Source organism: Carassius gibelio, chromosome B25, assembly GCF_023724105.1.
Source record: "Carassius gibelio isolate Cgi1373 ecotype wild population from Czech Republic chromosome B25, carGib1.2-hapl.c, whole genome shotgun sequence".
Classification (NCBI taxonomy): Eukaryota; Metazoa; Chordata; class Actinopteri; order Cypriniformes; family Cyprinidae; genus Carassius; species Carassius gibelio.
Genome location: NC_068420.1, coordinates 18,189,709 through 18,207,482, shown reverse-complemented (window position 1 = coordinate 18,207,482; position 17,774 = coordinate 18,189,709). Strand labels below are relative to the sequence as shown.

General features: G+C 36.0%; 1 protein-coding gene across 1 annotated transcript; it reads left to right on the top strand.

The window, feature by feature from the left end:
* The first annotated feature begins 1,585 nt into the window (after positions 1-1,585).
* Positions 1,586-2,924, top strand: LOC128013826 (pleckstrin homology-like domain family A member 2). The gene is made up of 2 exons (XM_052597003.1): positions 1,586-2,235; positions 2,607-2,924. The coding sequence occupies exon 1, from the start codon at positions 1,691-1,693 to the stop codon at positions 2,207-2,209; it is 519 nt and encodes a 172-aa protein (XP_052452963.1). The 5' UTR covers positions 1,586-1,690; the 3' UTR covers positions 2,210-2,235; positions 2,607-2,924.
* Positions 2,925-17,774: the final 14,850 nt, after the last annotated feature.

Sequence of the window (17,774 nt, the reverse complement as noted above, 5' to 3'; positions counted from 1 at the left end):
AATCACATCATTGTAGTTATTCATAAACAGGGCAGCCATGAACTGGGCTTGAACAGACTTGATTAGTTCAACCAGACTCTGTATGAAGTCCAAATAATTCTACAAGGCCACAAAACAAAAGTCCCTCGCACATTAGTTTGGAATTTACCCGAAAAATCCAGCTTGCTGAAACATATTTCTCCCAAACCAGTCTAAACTTCCTTTCTCTGATTCCACCGATGTCACAAAACCTTGATATGGCCTACGACTTCCCACAGATAATGAGCTCACTGCCTGGAATCAAAATACACCCACCGGCACCCATACTGGGCCTAGAGACAAAACGCCTTTATGGTAATCTTGAGGTTAGACAACAGACCAGAAGAAACACAGCCACAAGTCCCCCCCCCTTAAAGAATATGCTGTCCTTTGATCCTAAACGAGTTATGATTGATCATACTAGGATATGGCTGTATGAGATGGGATCAGAAGTGACCTCTGGCCAGAGCTAGAATGAGCTGGCAAAATCCCAGCGCTCCTTGTTTGGAATGACTCCTCCCGCAGGAATCAACGGGACTGATGTGAGTCACCCGGCAAACATGCCTCGTCTCTTCATGATGATGCTCACACACACACACACACACACATGGCTGTAACCATAATAAAGCCCACTGACGAGGAGAGGAATTGAAAGGGTAAGATGGTTCATCAAAGGATGTTTGATAGCATTTACGATCCTCTCAGTTCATTACACTACTGGAACTGCTGCTTTCAAAGACCAGATGTATAGGAAGAAAAATGACTTCATATAACATACATACTTCATATTACTTCATTAATAAGTTACTCAAGTCTGAGTTTGAAAAACAGTTGTAAAAGTTCATAATGTATCACACCCATAAATCCTCTCCATACACGTAAGCTCCTATTATATATCTTTATAACCATTATGACCAAATTGAATATTAATATTTATATTACAGAAAAATATTTTTTCTTGTCTCTGTCTGTCACATTTGTTATATGCAAATCTTAACATTTAATTAATGTGATGATGTCTATTTTATAATCTATCTTTTTTTATTTTTTTATGAATAAAGTATATTTACTATTCATTCTACAAATAAATAAAAATAGCACAAAAATAAATGTATTTACATTGCACACTGTTCTTTATATCACAGTTTGGTTGTGCACTTTTCTTAAACAGTTGGTTGCAATTTAAAATTAATATAGCATTTGAGCATTTAAATGTTTAGAAAAGTGTTCTAAAGATTTTTTGTGGTTTTGACACAACACCTTCTGTAATTTCAGAAGAAGAAGAAAAGCAAGACGCTTGTTTGCTAATAAAATAATGTATTCTATATTTAAATATATGTACAATTTTATTACTACATAATACATAATTACAAATAAATAATAATAATTAAATAATGACTGCATGTTATTATATTACATTGGCCTATATATTATTCTAGAATAATGACGTTTTTGTGATCGATTCAGATTCTTTATAAATCACTTGAATTACACGAGAATCTAAGCTCGGACATGTTAGAGCTGTGAAGTGTTCATCGCCCACGCGCTTCCATTCATGCCCTGCCGACAGCTGTGATGACGTCACTCGCGAGGGCCGGGCAGAACGCGGTCTTTAAAGCCGGAGCCGGTCTCCGCCGCATCTCACTCGCGTCTGCCTGGATTTTACGCACGCATGAAGAAGCACAGCGTCGGCCGGCGGCTTCAGCGGAGATACTCGGCTCTGGGACACTCGTACTCCTGCCTCTTCGTTCAGAAACCGAGCATCACCAAAAGCGTCGCCATGACGGGCTCCGAGATCTCCCAGATCCTGAAGGAAGGTGAGCTGGAGAAGAGGAGCGACAACCTCCTCCAGCTCTGGAAGAGGAAGACCTGCGTCCTCACCATGGACAGCCTGAACATCTACACGGACAACCAGAAGAAGAACAAGAGCAAAGAGCTCAAGCTGCAGGCCATTAAGAAAGTGGACTGTGTGGAGCGCACTGGGAAGTTCGTGTACTTCACCATCGTGACAACAGACAACAAAGAGATCGACTTCAGGTGCCCAGGCGAGGAGAACTGCTGGAATGCAGTCATCACAATGGCTCTGATTGACTTTCAGAACAGAAAAGCCATTCAGGACTTTAAAACACGACAGGAATCGGAGAACACGTCTCTGGGACAGCAAGAGAGGTGCAAAGCTAGAGCACCTTGAGATGTTTCCAGTCCAAGCCCAACATGGTGAGAAACCAACTGCAAACACTCAGAAATAAAGGTTCTTTACTGGCATCAGTGGTTGTTCCACAAAGATCCACGGAACCTTTTCATTCCGCAAAAGGTTCTTTAGATTATTCAAATGTTCTTGAATGATTATGAAATGTTCTAAAGGGTTCTTTGGAGAACCTCAACTGGTGAAAACCACTTTATTTGTAAGGGTGTGCCATTGAAATGTGGATGTTTATTGAACAAAGATGGTTTTTATCTTTAGTACTTTAGTACGAGTACTTGTTTGACATAATCAGAATATGGTTTAGACCTGTATTCAAGCTAGCAATCGTTTTCCAGAGGAAAACCTGAATTACTGAATTCTCCTCCTTTTTTGATTCATTTAGAGATCCAATGAACTGAATCTGGAAGCTTGGACCAAAGCGGTGTCTGAAAGGAGCCCGTGTGCTCCGAGTCTGGACGGTCGCGGAGCTGCTCCCTGAAGGTCTTCGGATCAAACCTGCGGTGATTTCAACGAGCAGAACCCTAAAAAACACTCAAGACTGAACCCTGAACGTTCTCCAGCGCCTCCATCAGGCTGCGGATATCCACATGGAAATGTATCTATTTATTTTTTACAAAGGAATGCTGCAAATACCAATGTTGTACTAAGTTATTTCACAATCTATGTATGTATTTATTTAAATAAATTTGCATAAAACAGAGTTTGTATTTGGGCTTTATTTAGAAAGTAATGAGTTTACGAAAGCGTTCCGCCAAAACATCTTCAGTTATTTCTGAAAATTTAACATTTTCATGTCATAACGTGGCTATGCACTAAACCTGTAGTCCTTATGCAATAGTTAAAACCTATACAATACGAAAAATATATAGCATTTGTGGAAGACTTGCCTTTGCAGTGGTATTTTGTGCTTTTGTTCGTTTTTAGGGAGTGGAGAGTGGCTTGTAGTGGAAGTGACTTGTTCATTGAGAAATGTGGCGTCACTGTGCGTCAGATGAATATCTCAATGGAGCTGTTGTATGGCACAGTGTTGTGAGCCGCACCCGCTGACAACGTTTATTACACGCTAACATTTCCATAAAAAAATCCTTCAATTGGGTCACAAGACCAGGATGGTGTTCCTTCGGCTCCTTTTGAAGCTTTATTGCAGCTGTAATCTTCACATCTGCCCTTATGAACCGGCGGAGGCGTAGATTATAAGATGTGTGATCCACCCAAACTAGAATAAACGCCGCTGTCTTATCAAGCTGAGATCCAATGAGTCATGCCATTACAGGAAACAGCTCATCATTACGTTATAAATGTGTGTCCAACAGCATTAGAACTCTTATAAAACCCATATTTACTATATCCAAATGATATTTCTTATCAGATCTAATGCATTGAAGGCTCAAAATAACTGATAATACAGGTATTCTCTCATGACATTTATAACCCGGGACCATAAACCCAGCATATGTCATCGCTATTTAAGGTCCTTATTGAGTTTTATTGTTATGACTCGTTTCAGATAAAAACTGTGAGTAAGATTGGATTCTTATGACATTGGCACGTCTATGATTTTTGGATCCAACACCTGAGATTACAGATATGAGGCTAAATCACTTCTAGACTAGGCCTATATATCATTTTTTAAGGTTGAAAATGTACACATAGATCTGATATATTATGAATATCTAAACAGCATTAAGCTACAATCACATTCAAAATACAGCTTGGCCTCGAGTACTCGCTTTTACTATTTAGGGGATTCAAATGTTTTCAAGAGACATTATAATAAAACTAGACATGTTTGCTTTTCAATAAGCATTTGATTTAGCATATTTAGGAAAATTAAGATTTGAAGTATTTCATTAAGTGTATTTATTATTTAGATATTTAGGGCACACATTTCTATTGAAGTGTTTTTGTGCGTTTAATAAAAGAAAATACAAATTTGGAATTTTCATATTATTATTTTCAAGATTTGTATTGTGATTATTTATTTTAAAAATATGGAGAGCACAAATGACTTGTTTTTACTTATTATGCATTTTATTTAGTTTATTAAATAAAAAATGGACAGCTTTTTCAGTAATTTTTTTTTCTATGAAGCATGTATTTAGTATAGGACAATTAGAACACATTTCTTTTATGAACTATTTAATGAAGTGTATTTAGTAAAGAAATATTTAGGACACAAATTTTAAATCCATTTAAATTCCATTAAACTTTTTGTTATTATGAATAATAATAATAATAATAATAATAATATTTGTGAAACATTTAATGTTAAATAAAAAATAAACATTTTAGAGAATTTTTCAAATAGATTTTTTTAAATAAGATAATTTAATTAAAAATATTCAGAATACAATTTTGTTAACTTTATGTATTAAATATTATATATATATATTTATATATATATATATATATATATATATATATATATATATATATATATATATATATATATACACACACACAGAGCTGGGTAGATTACCTATGAATTGTGAATAAGATTACATGACAAAATTTGTAGTCAGTAATAAAATCTCTTAGATTACACATTTTTGGTAATGTAATCAGATTACTTTTGGATTACATTTGTGCTAACCCTTATTTGTTAGCACATATAGTGAATTAACCGAATCTTGTACTATTTTGACATATACAAAGAAAAAATATATTCCACAAAATATATTTAATTCACCAACAAGAGCCAATTTTCTTTTTTTCAAGGTCAATGTATGGACAGTAAATACTTACAAAATACTAACACTATTGTGCCTTGCTGTTAGTGTTTGCTAGTAACACTGAATAAAACTTATAAAGAATTACTTATAATTAAGTAAATTTAGAAAACAGCTACACTACAAAAAACAATATTGAAAAACATGAAATTCACAGCAATATCACTGCCAGGTTAAATATTTAATCTAATAAAACACTAGAAGTGCATATGCATGTATCAATGAAACAAAAAAACAAAAATAGCTAACTGCAAACATGAATTTGGAAAAAAGACTAAAAAAGCAAGAAAGAAGGAAATTTAGGAGAATCAATGAATTGTGAACAACTTATTACCATTGTGTAAATAATATGTAATGATGTAATCCATAAAAAAGTAACTGTAGTCTGATTATGAGTATTTTAAAAAGTAGCTTACTCTAATTACAAGTACTTGAGTTTTGGAATCTGATTACGCAATCCAGATTACATGTAATCCGTTACTACCCAGCTCTGTATATATATATTGTTCCTCCACCGTGTCACCGTATAATGCCAGTAGTAACAAGAATTATTTGGACAATGTCATATGACATTGTCCAAATAATTCTTGTTACCATTGGCATTATACAGAGACACAATGGTCTGTGTCTCCAACAAACACTCTTGAACATCAAACTTCACAGTCATGCCGGTGGAACCGGAGTGTTGTATACTTAGGGTTGGGTTTACAGCGGATATGTATCTTTCGTCCCATATCTAAAAGATAAGCTGCACCCACCAGTCGCTTGTTTGATCTTAAAACTGACATATCCTCATGAATCATCACTGCAGGCCGAAGTCATTGTGTAGTGCTCAATCATATGACGACTCGCTGATCCTTGAGAAAACTTTACCTCCCTTTAATTTAGACCAAACCGATATTTTCCCTTTGAAATTAATCAGAGATGGTCACTAGAAAGTTTTAACACAAGTCCACCATCTTGTATGTGCGTGCCTTTAATTAATTTATTATATATATATATATATATATATATATATATATAAAATGATGGCATTATCTTTACAACTGTCATCACAGCATGACTCAATTCATTCTTCAGTTAGATTAAAATAAATACACCATTTTTATGGCAACGTCTTTTCATTTAGGAGCCCACTTGTATGTGACTGTCAGTATTTACCATATTTGATCATTTTTTGGGAATTTGCCCTCACAGTCAGGTGAGCCCTCACTTGAGTCCTGCCTCTCATTATTCACCTGTGACCGGACGAGTTAAAAACAGCCAATCAGAGACCCGGTGAAAGAATGTGACTCCAGAGTGGCATGCAAGTGCGCTCGCAACAGGAGTCTGTCGTCTGTTGTGGGAGTGAAATGTTTGTGTGTATAGAGAGGTATTGTGTCCTTTTAGCTGTAATGCGCCCTGTCCGTTTTTCTTTTTAGCAGGGCTCCAATTCTCTTTGGTCTGTGCGTACATAACCTGAATGTTTGGCTTCAGGCATCTGAAACATTCAAAGCCACACAGACGCTGACTGATATTTAAAATCAGTTGACAAAGACTTGACAAGTTCCTTCCTGTGAGATCAAATTTCAAGGAAATCTGGATTTTTTTTTTTTTTTTTACATATTTAGTTTTTAAAAGATATTTAGGTACGAGGTACTATTGCAGTGTTTTGAGTATTTAGTAAACAATACCAATTTTGGTAAATCTTTCGATTTTCATTTTTTTCCTAAGAATTTTACTGGGATTATTTATTAAAAAATGTTCAGTGCGCAAATTACATGTGGTTTTATTCATTTATTATGCATTTTACTTAAAAGTGCACACATTTTTACTGTTATTTTTACTGTTATTTAGGAATCATTTTGTTTAGTATATTTATGAAAATTAGGACACAAAATTTATTTAGTAAAAAATACTGAGAATACGAATTTTAAGTCCATTTTAAATCCATTAATCTTTTATTACTATTATTATTTTATTTATTAAGTATTTTATTGTGTTTAATACCGTTTTATAGATTTTTCCAGTTAAATTTTCAAAATTATAATGAAAAAAGATATATATATATATATATATATGGTCAGCTTGAGTCTTTTTTTTTTCAGAATTTTGATATATATAATTTTCATGTTTCAGTTTCTGCAAAACTTATTTAATTATATATATTTATATTGAATTTCAAACCGTGTACATACAGCTTAAGTGTCCAAATATACTGAGTGACTCTATCCTGTTTCCCAAAATGTGGTAATTTTTAATAACACCTCTTAAAAAATTACAGCATAAATGTATCATATTCTGCAGCTGTCCTGAAAGCCAGAGAGAGAGAGAGAACGAGAGTGAGAAAGTAAAACAAAATCTCTCAGAGGTAAAATTACAATCATTTGCACTTTTACAGTCAAGCTCAAGTTCGTTGAAAAAAGCATTACGACTCTGGCTGGAAAGTCCCTGGCACAAGCTTTTTTCAGTATGTTTGACTTCTTATTGCTCAGCATTTCAGTGTCCTGGTTTCCAGGAATTAAGTAATGCAAACTTTAAACGGGGCGTATTTGAGTGTTACCTAGTCACGGAAACCCCCTGATCAAACTGATGACTGATGACTAGTCTTGTCCCCCCAGAGAAAATGCAATGATATTACTAAAAATAGGTCGGCCGTGCACAGACTTTGGTGAAGTATTATTACCTGGGGCAGTAATTGTCTATTTCACAGATGAATGCACATGTGCTCGCACCCACATGCAATCAGCAAGCAAGCCACTACCTCATTTCCTCTTCCGACACTTTATCCTGTCCCGTGGTTGGGAATGTCATGCACCTGTGCTAGGAGCAGCTGTGGCTTTTCTTATGAATTCATGATTTATGTTGCCACTGTTTAACTTGGGCTCGGCTGGACTGTAACAGTGAAAGCGTGGGAGGAATTTGCACATTAGGGGTCCGGCCGCAGAGGATGTGCTCCATTGTATCCGAGATACAATAGCCTGTCTATTCTTTGGCGGGATGAATGTGAATGAAAATGAATGAAGGTCTGGGCAGGTTGTTAAATTGAAATGCCAAGTGATCCTGTAAATTCAATACATATGACCTCAAGAGCTATTAAATACAGTTCAGATGGAAGTCTGGGATTATACTAAGTCTCCTTTCCACTTGAACCTCCCCAAAGAGAGTGTAATGGGATGTTTGGCGCAGTTCTGTTGCTACAATCACTGTAGTGTGCAGACAATGAAATAACTCTTATGGGAGAGTTTTCAAGAACAGACTGTTATTTGATATAAGAGTCTGCATGGGAAACAGAAATGGTATCCTTCCCATGGTCAATAGTAAAATCAAACCTGGAAAAAAATCAAGCTTTTTAAAAGTTCACATTCCACCCAGATTCAGTGGTATCCAGGACATACACCAACACAACTCGAAGACCTTTTCTGAGTTTAGCTCCAGCCCCGATCAAGTTCACTTGGCCTGTAACTTTCTAGTAATCCTGATTATCTTGATTAACTTGTACAGGTGTGTAACCCAAACCCTGCAGGACTGTGGACTTTGAGGATCAAATTAACCCAAAGAAACCCCAGCATAGTGGATTGATTTGAGGATATCCCATTTTTATGAGTTAGCATACGGATTAGCATCGGCTGCTAACTAAAGACGGCTGCAGTACAACCTCACTTCATTTTGCAGTGTGGACACAAAATGGCACATAAGGGATGCACTTAATGTTTTCATTTCAAATCTCAACCTATAAAAATCTAAGGTTACTAGAACATTGAGCTAGTGGGCACAGAGAGGAATACTGTAAGTTTGAGTATTAGTAGCTTGATTTCCTGTCTTTTTTTTCTACTGGCCTTTCAAGAAAAGAAAGTGCCATGGATCTTGAGGGAACATTGAGGGTTAGGCATATGTATCTGGTCTTTTGCCCTCACGGCGCAAAAACAGAAATGAAACCATTTTATCTTTAATGCAGCAAGAAAGAAAATGAAAAAGGGGAGATCTTTATCATTTTCATCGCTATCAAATAGTTTGCTTACCTCCAGTTCATGGTGCAGAATGGATAATTTAAGTTATTTAGACTGCTAATAATTTTAATTATAGGCCTATTAATTGTTTAATAGAATCATTTTCAATATGGAGTAAGCTAATCTTTTATTATGCTTGCTGCTTGTCAGTTATGTGGTGATGCGCTCTGAAATTATTGTGGGCGAATGAATTTTAGTTGACCTATAAATGTATTAACATAAGTACCATGATAATAAAAAATAATAATAATTTAATACTAGAGCTGGTAAGCGATTACATATTTTTATCTAATTAATTACAGGATGTGGTGATTAATTAATCTAATTAATTTCACATCAAATTTGGAGAAATTACTCTGGAAAGATCATTTAAAGTCATTGTTGTGCAAAGCATCAAACAGAGATTACAAAAAGTAAGTTCAGCAAGAAATATTTTGTTTGATATAATTTATTACATATACTCTTTTGGACCATGTGAGAAAATGATGACAGAATTGTCATTTTTGGTTGGGTGAACTATAACTTTAATATTTTTTTTTCTTAATTTTATTATTATTACTATGAAAATATTCAATTATTTATTTAATGAAATGATATATAAATGAAATAATAAATGAAAACTGGCAGTAAGTGGTGGTAAATGTCTTAATAATTAAGTCATCGAGTCATTTATTCATTCATTTGATTCGTTCAAATAAGTAAATGGTTCTTTATTAATGGTTCATTGAATCATTAGGCTTGTTCGACTTGAAGCGGATCATCACCATCAGATCAATCGGTGTGTCACATCAAAGAGCCACAAGAGCTTTATAGAGCATACGGCTACTTATACTTTTGAATCTCTCTCGTGGTACTTTGATGTCGTACACCGATTGGTTTGTGCAGCATCACTTCAAATCCAACGCGACTATGGCCGATGGTTCAATGCGCCAAATGGTTCACCAAATTCATTCAAAATGTGGATTAAGAAATGAAATGCCTCTGTGGGTTGCTTGGTGATGAACAATTCTGCTTTGTCTTTATCTTCTGGTTGGCAAAATTGAGCAAAACATGCAACATTGTGTCTAAAATAACACAATATTAACTTCTTAATGAACTGTTGTATAAGATGAGTATCACATCTGTGCTCGTATGATATTACACTTAGCCTACAGCTCGTGTGATATTTCTTAAAGGGGGGGTGAAATGCTATTTCATGCATACTGAGTTTTTTACACTGTTAAAGAGTTGGATTCCCATGCTAAACATGGACAAAGTTTCAAAAATTAAGTTGTACGTTTGAAGGAGTATTTCTGTTCCAAAAATACTCCTTCCGGTTTGTCACAAGTTTCGGAAAGTTTTTTTCGAGTATGGCTCTGTGTGACGTTAGATGGAGCGGAATTTCCTTATATGGGTCCTAAGGGCACGTCTGCCGGAAGAGCGCGCGCTCCCGTAGAGCAGAGCAGAGAGAGGCAATGCACAGACAATCACTGATCAGAGCGAGAGCGTCGCGAAGTGTCACAAAAGGAGTGTGTTTTTGGTTGCCAGGGCAAGACAACCCTGCACAGATTACCAAAAGAGAAACAGCATTAAGGGACCAGTGGATGGAGTTTATTTTTACAGAGCATCAACGGAGTTTTGCAAGTGTTTGTGTTTGTTCCCTGCATTTCGAAGATGCTTGTTTTACAAACAAGGCCCAGGTTGACGATGGATTTGCACATCGTTTATTTCTTAAGGATAATGCAATCCCAACGAAAAAGGGTCACGATCGTGTGTTGGAACCGCATGCGGTGAGTAAAACTGCTTCAAATATCTCTGTGTTGTTAACTTAGCTATCAGCGCGTAAGCACATCAAGTAAACAACATGCGATGTTGTTATCAAACTGCACTTTCCACATGTACAGCTTAAAAAAAAAAAAAAAAAAAAAAAAAAAGACGACAAAGTGGAACTTAGTCATTTTCCAAAACCGCTAAGCAAATATATACAGTTTCAGTACATACCACATAGAGAAGCCTTTGCTGATGCTGCTCTTGTTAAATTTCAGCCTCTGATCTGTGTCACAGCTTCCAGACTCGCTCAACACAAAATCCTACTCGCGCTCGTGATTCTTTAGCTCCGCCCACACGTCACGCCTCTAGGCGCTCGAGTTTTTCCGGGAAAAATCGGTACAGACTATCTTTCTCTTATGAATATAATAAAACTAAAGACTTTTTGGAGTTATGAAGGATGCAGTACTACTCTATAGGTACTCAAGATTAATAGGATATTGAGTGAAAATGAGCATTTCACCCCCCCTTTAACTATGTGATATAAATATGAGACAAAATTTCAAACAGAGGCATTTTGCAAATTATCTTGAATTTTAGGGATATTCTCTAGGCTCCATCACACAGTGAGTTGTTGCTCTGCTTCATATTAGTCATCAGTCGACTGTATGAAATAGCAGATGATCCACATGGGTCTGGAGAGGGCAAGTGCATTACATGCATACATTTTTTAACACGTTATTTTTCTCCATAATTAATTAATCTAATTAATGCGTTAAATTACCACCCCTATTTAATACATTCATTGAAAAATGCCAAATCCTCTATTTCCTCCTAATTCTCCCTCTTTAAAAAACTCATCTGCTATTCAGTTAAATGTCGTTATTTGGGAAATGTTTTTATTATTATTATTTATTTATTTTATTTTTCTGTATATGTTGTTTGCTTATTTATGTTTTTAGAATCTGTACAGCACATTGGTCAACTTGTTGTTTTTAATCGTGCTTTAGAAATAAATTGCCTTGCCTTGCCTTGCCATGCCATTATAATCTCAATATACAATCTTATAAATCAGTCTCCATTACACTCACCCCCATCTGGGTCATGGCACCACTGCAAACAGTTCCACTCAAACCAGTGAGAGCCAGTATAGGAGGTAAGCACTAACAAGGATGCTTAACAACAGAAGCCTCTAGCGACAGTTGCTAGTGCACCTCTTGAGGCCAAGGGAGTGAGGTTTTACCTGCACAGCTCTTTCCTGCTAGCCTTCATTATACTCACAACCATCTGGGTCATGGCACCAATGCAACCTGTGTTTCACTCAAACTAGTGACAGCCAGCATGGGATGTGGGCGCTAATAAGAATGTAAAAATACTTTCATACTCATGTATGTTGATAGCCAATGTCAGTTCTAGATGAGTCACAACCATCTGGGTCTACATTAGATATTTCCCCAGTGGTATGCAATATGGGTAGACCTCTACTTGGTGGCACGTTGACTCAAGCTGATCAAGTCAAATATTCAACCTAATTTGAAAGACAGTGTTAATGAGCCAAAAGAAGCTCTGAAAGGAACCAGAAGAGGGTTGGGGATGAACTAAAACAGGCTGGGCAATGTCAGGGTCAGTCTTGCCTTTCTAACACCTATCTGCTGCTATCCGCATGTCTCAGGTCTTGGAAAAAGTGTAAGATTGTATTACAATCGCATACAAGTTCAGTCCACCATCCCCACCCCCAGCACATACATTTTTGTACATACTACACCCCCACAGCTGTGCCCGAGGTGGCAGGGTCTTGTTTATCGTACCCAATGCAGCTGTCCATGACGCCAACTGCAAGCGGAGGATTAAACAGAAGACAAGAAGTAGCAAGAAGGAGGAAATGTGACGGAAGCAAGATGAAAGGGTGAAAACTAGTTCCTTTATTCTCACTGATGGATTTGAAAAATTAAACAACCTTACCATGTATTAGATCACAAAACCAGCAAAAGATTTATTTCCCCATTAGTCGAGAGGATCAGAAAGGGTTTCTCAAAACACATCAACGTCAACAAAAGAGTCTGAGATGATGGACTGAAACCCAGAGGTTACAATTTGCTTTCATGTCAGTAGCCAAGTTTTCTTTCAAAGTTGCGAAATGTACTTTTTTTTATTAGATTATTAGAATAATCACTATTTCCATTTGACGTGTCCATTTGACGTATCACTTCCTGATAAACTGACTCTAAATATCACAAAGAAAAGTAGAAGAAGCCACTGAATATAATAATTTTCATACATAAAAAATGACTTGTGCCTTGAGCAAATAGACAAAACAGAATAAATGCGGTCATTGCTTTCGGAGGTGGATGCATGCTGTTTGGGAACGCAATTGTGTAACAGTTCTGGCAGGCAATTAAACAGAAATACTTTGATGACAGACTTTGCCCAGGCATTTCAGAATGGCCATAACAACATTTCAGATGCTGTGCAATGATATCAGCCCGCTGGTTGGTCAGGTTATGCTGTCCCATTGGGCAAATTCACATGACCTTTTGATGCGCATGAAGGAATTTATTTGCCAAATGCATTGCCACATTCAGGGTGATTGAAACATAGCAAGTGCCAGCATTCAAAAAACAGTACACACACAAATAAAAAAAACTCCTGGATAAAGCTGCAGTCGGTAACTTTTGACGCTCTAGTGGTTAATAAACAGAACTGCTTGCGTGTTGCGGAAGGACATTGTAGCCGGAACTACTTCTCTCTGTTTATGTCTATGAAGAATCACAAAGGTACTGGGTTACTCCGCCGCGGTACCCCTTAAGCAATCTAAAATAGTCCGAATATAAACACTTAAACACCACTCCCGATAAGAAACAACCAATCAGAGCTGCGGTCCGTAACTTTTTTTGTGTTCAAAGTATACAAAATGTATATAATAAGTGAGTCCACCATGAATCCATTTTCCATCCATGTTTTTGGCTTGTCCTGAATCACTAGGGTGCACCTATAATAAGTGTTTATATTCAGACTATTTTAGATTGCTTCGGGGGTACCGCGGCGGAGTAACCCAGTACCTTTGTGATTCTTCATAGACATAAACAGAGAAAAGTAGTTCCGGCTACGATGTCCTTCCGCAACACGCAAGCAGTTCTGTTTATTAACCGCTAGAGTGTCAAAAGTTACCGACTGCAGCTATAACCAACTACATCTCCCAATATTCTGAAGTGCATATCCAGACATGAAACCATAGTTGTCATATTCATAAATACCATGGAACAGTGACAGATGATTTTGTAGATCACATGACAATGCCAATGTGGAAGTTGTAGTATGTCCACAAAGCAAGTTCTTCATCAAATGCGATGCCTACCAATATGTGAATTTGGATGCAGAACCACAGTCAACGGTGAGTCATAAATATGTAAGGATTCAGTGTGGAGCTAATCATGGCAGCTCTTTTTAGCTAATTGCCCCACAAGAACACACACAGACTCAATCCCAACAGATTGACTTCACTGATCCATACCAAAAATAATGCCATTTGTTGATTAGATCACCATGTTATTTTAATCTAGTCTTATGTTGCATAACTTAATTTCACTTGCATGTTGAGTTCATAGGCCTGTCCTGACATGCTGCATTGAGATACACCCAGGAAATCATACCTCTATCCCACAGTCCCACAACATAACATTTCCTGGTGTAGTGAGGTCAGTTCTGGGCTTTCAACAAAGGGTTGAAGGATCCTGCAAGATGCAATCCTTGAGCTATCAGCACTGTTCCCTTGAGTAAGGCACTCAAGTTACTCCAGTTGGATTGTCCCTAAAATAAGTGCACTATAAGCTGCTTTGGGCAGAAGTTCCTCCACATTATACATCATTACAACTGGGATTAGAGGGTTTTGCTGTTGATATGCAATTCTTAGAGCATGTTTCTGACCAAATCAACATGCATTGTTTACAAGAGATCTTTTCATGAACTACCTGTCAATCAAACCCTCAACCTTAATGTTGCTAACATCATTCACTACTATTGGAGCTATGAGAACATGCTGAATGGATTTTTTTTAACTGCTTAGACACAAAATCACATAATTTCGGAAACTTACCATACACTAATTGTTGGCTTTTCAATTTCATAAAACACTTTTTGCAAAAGACAACACACCATTCTCTATATAACACACCAAAATCTAACAGGAAGTATGTTGATTTCCTTTTTCAAACACAACCGATCAAAACGCCACAGTAATTCATCAGTGCTTCACACTTACTTCTCCTATGTGAAAACACTTACTGCTTTACTAAACACCAACCAATCATGGCTTTAGAACAGGCCTATAAATACACATCTACACACAACTTAACATGGTTGGATTTTTTTTTCTTACTGTGTAATACACAACCACAAATGCTTACAGTAAAAAAAAGTACGGTTTCAATCTTGCTGTTGTGTTTACCATGAATTTTCAGCATCTCTCCTCCAATTACTTTCAGTCTTGCACAGTAATGTATACAGTATAGGAGCTAATGAAAGAAGTGCTTTAGGTTTTAAATAACTGTGTGTATATGATATATCCAATATAGGTATAGGTAACAATATAATTACAGATACATACAGTGCTAAACTCCTTTTTGTGGTAGATTCAAGAATGTGAGCATTAGAGTGCAAGAGATCCCAGCAGACCTTAAGATGTTCCTCTAGGGCTCTTTCAACGGTCACTTCTTTGAAGACTCTGTGGCATTTCCTTGAACTGGTCTATGTAGAATACCTAAGAGTTGAATTCCATCCATTTGTAAATCATCCTGTCAACTTATCAAAGACCAAGTGCTTAGAAGCCCTTTCAAGTCCTCCACAGATTCTCCTGAGGTTCTTTGATGTCTCTTTCAGTACGGGACAATGACCCGGAATAGGCCTCTATTGTAAAAATAGATCATCAAATTGTATGCTTTTATTTTAAATATCACAGACCAGTGTTAGTTAAGATATTATTCGTTTTTTTATTAGTTAGAATTATTTGTATATTATTTTTACATTTTTGTTGAAGTTAAGGTAATTGTATATATATATATATATATATATATATATATATATATATATATATATATATATATATATATATATATATATATATATGTATATATATATATATATATATATGTATATATATATATATGTATATATATATATATATATATATATATATATATCCTTTTCTCAGAACCCTGTCAACATATGATTCACAACAACTGATAAAGTACACTTTATCCTTTTAAATACTTGTCACAACAGAGAAAGGTTGCACTGTTGTTTTTTTGTTGTGGGTGTGCTAGCATGACTGTGTATCTGCCGATCGTGTATTTTTCCTTGCAGGCATCGCAGCAGGTCGCTCTGCATTTGAAGTCACTTGTTCTGGAACAAGACCTGACAAGCTCAATCCAGACAGTCATGACCCACCCTGTTAAAGGAGGCTGGATTTTTTTTTTCAAAAAAGGTCACAACAGTCTGTCGGAAGCAGACAGGCAGGGCATCATGGTAGAAGAAGACATGGGGGTTTGGTGGAACATTTGGTGGGACACTCGAGAAAAAATGTATAAAGCTTAAACCGAAAACATTTTACAAATTAAACATTTTCAATGCCTCATAGCAAGATGGTCCCCACTTCAATTCCCAGCTGAGCAAGGCGGCCATTCACATTGTGATTACTAAGAAAATTGACTTAATTTTAGACATAATTGCTGTGAAAACCATTCTTGATATTTTAAGGATTTTTAGATATGTGTACTAGAATAGAAGACAATAAATAGATAATAAAATAGATAAAATAACAGCTCCACCACACCTTCAAACTGAAAACTTTAAACCCTGAACCGCTAATGAATCATTTACTGTGTCACACAGGTAATTTTTTATAATAAAAAGTAATTTTAACCATAAATTAGGCATCAAAGCTGCTCGGAAATATGGAACATTTTGGTCACACTTTATGTTAAGGTCCAGTTCTCGTTATTAACAAACCATTAACTCTGACTTTTGTCTCATAAACTGCTAATATGCTGCTTATTAATAGTTAGTAAGGTAGTTGTTAAGGTTAGGTATTGGAATTAAATGAGTCATTTTTTTGTAGAATATGTGCTTTATAAACACATAATAAACAGCCAATATGTTGATAATAGGCATGCTAATAAGCAGCTCACTTAATGTTGAGAATTGGTCCCTATACAGTATATGAAGTTTACAAGAAGAATATAATGTTTTATAAGTTACAAATAACTATGTGACAAACATTATTTATGGCAGTCCTCAAATAAAAACGATCAACAGTTGTAAAATCAAAGTTTAGGGTTAACTCATCCAAAATAGTTAGACTGGATAATCTTAATACATGCACTGTAATTCTTTATTATGAAACAGTTAGTTCTGCTTCTTAAACCTTAGATTTCATTGGCCAAAGGGCATTTCAAAGCCTGATGATATGACAGTGAGCCCTGTTGGATTCCAGGCATGTCACTTCAACATGCACAAAAGAATACCTCCTCTGTTTTTTAACATGCAAAGGGTTAATGATCAATTTCATGTCTATTTCAGTGTTGTTTCTGCATTTAAAGTGTGGTTCTAATGTTGATTGAATTGCATCGATTCTCTGAATCAGCATTGTTTAACGGTTGACTGAGCATTGTTTCAACTTCGATTCAGTATTTAGTGTTGACTTGATACTGATTAAATATTCCTCAAAAGAAAAAGCATAAATAAAATATCTGTGATGTCACCCAAACAGTGCAGGACAAGTTGAATACTAAAGGTTAAGGATTTGAACAAATCGTAAACCCAAATATTTTAATAATGTTTGTATGCCTAATTATACTGCATAGAAGCTACAATCTCGCTTGTACCTTGTGGTTATATATGTCCCTATTTAAAACAAACCAATTTTTTTGTTGCTTCTGTAAACTAAAATATAATGAATGTGTCTGAAAATATAATGAATGTGTCTGATATTGTGACTCATAGCTGAGCATGGTTTATGCAAATGATCCCTGATCTGACCCAGTGAACATGTCAAGGCATGACTCTGATGCCTCCCTGTGCTCTGTAATCTGA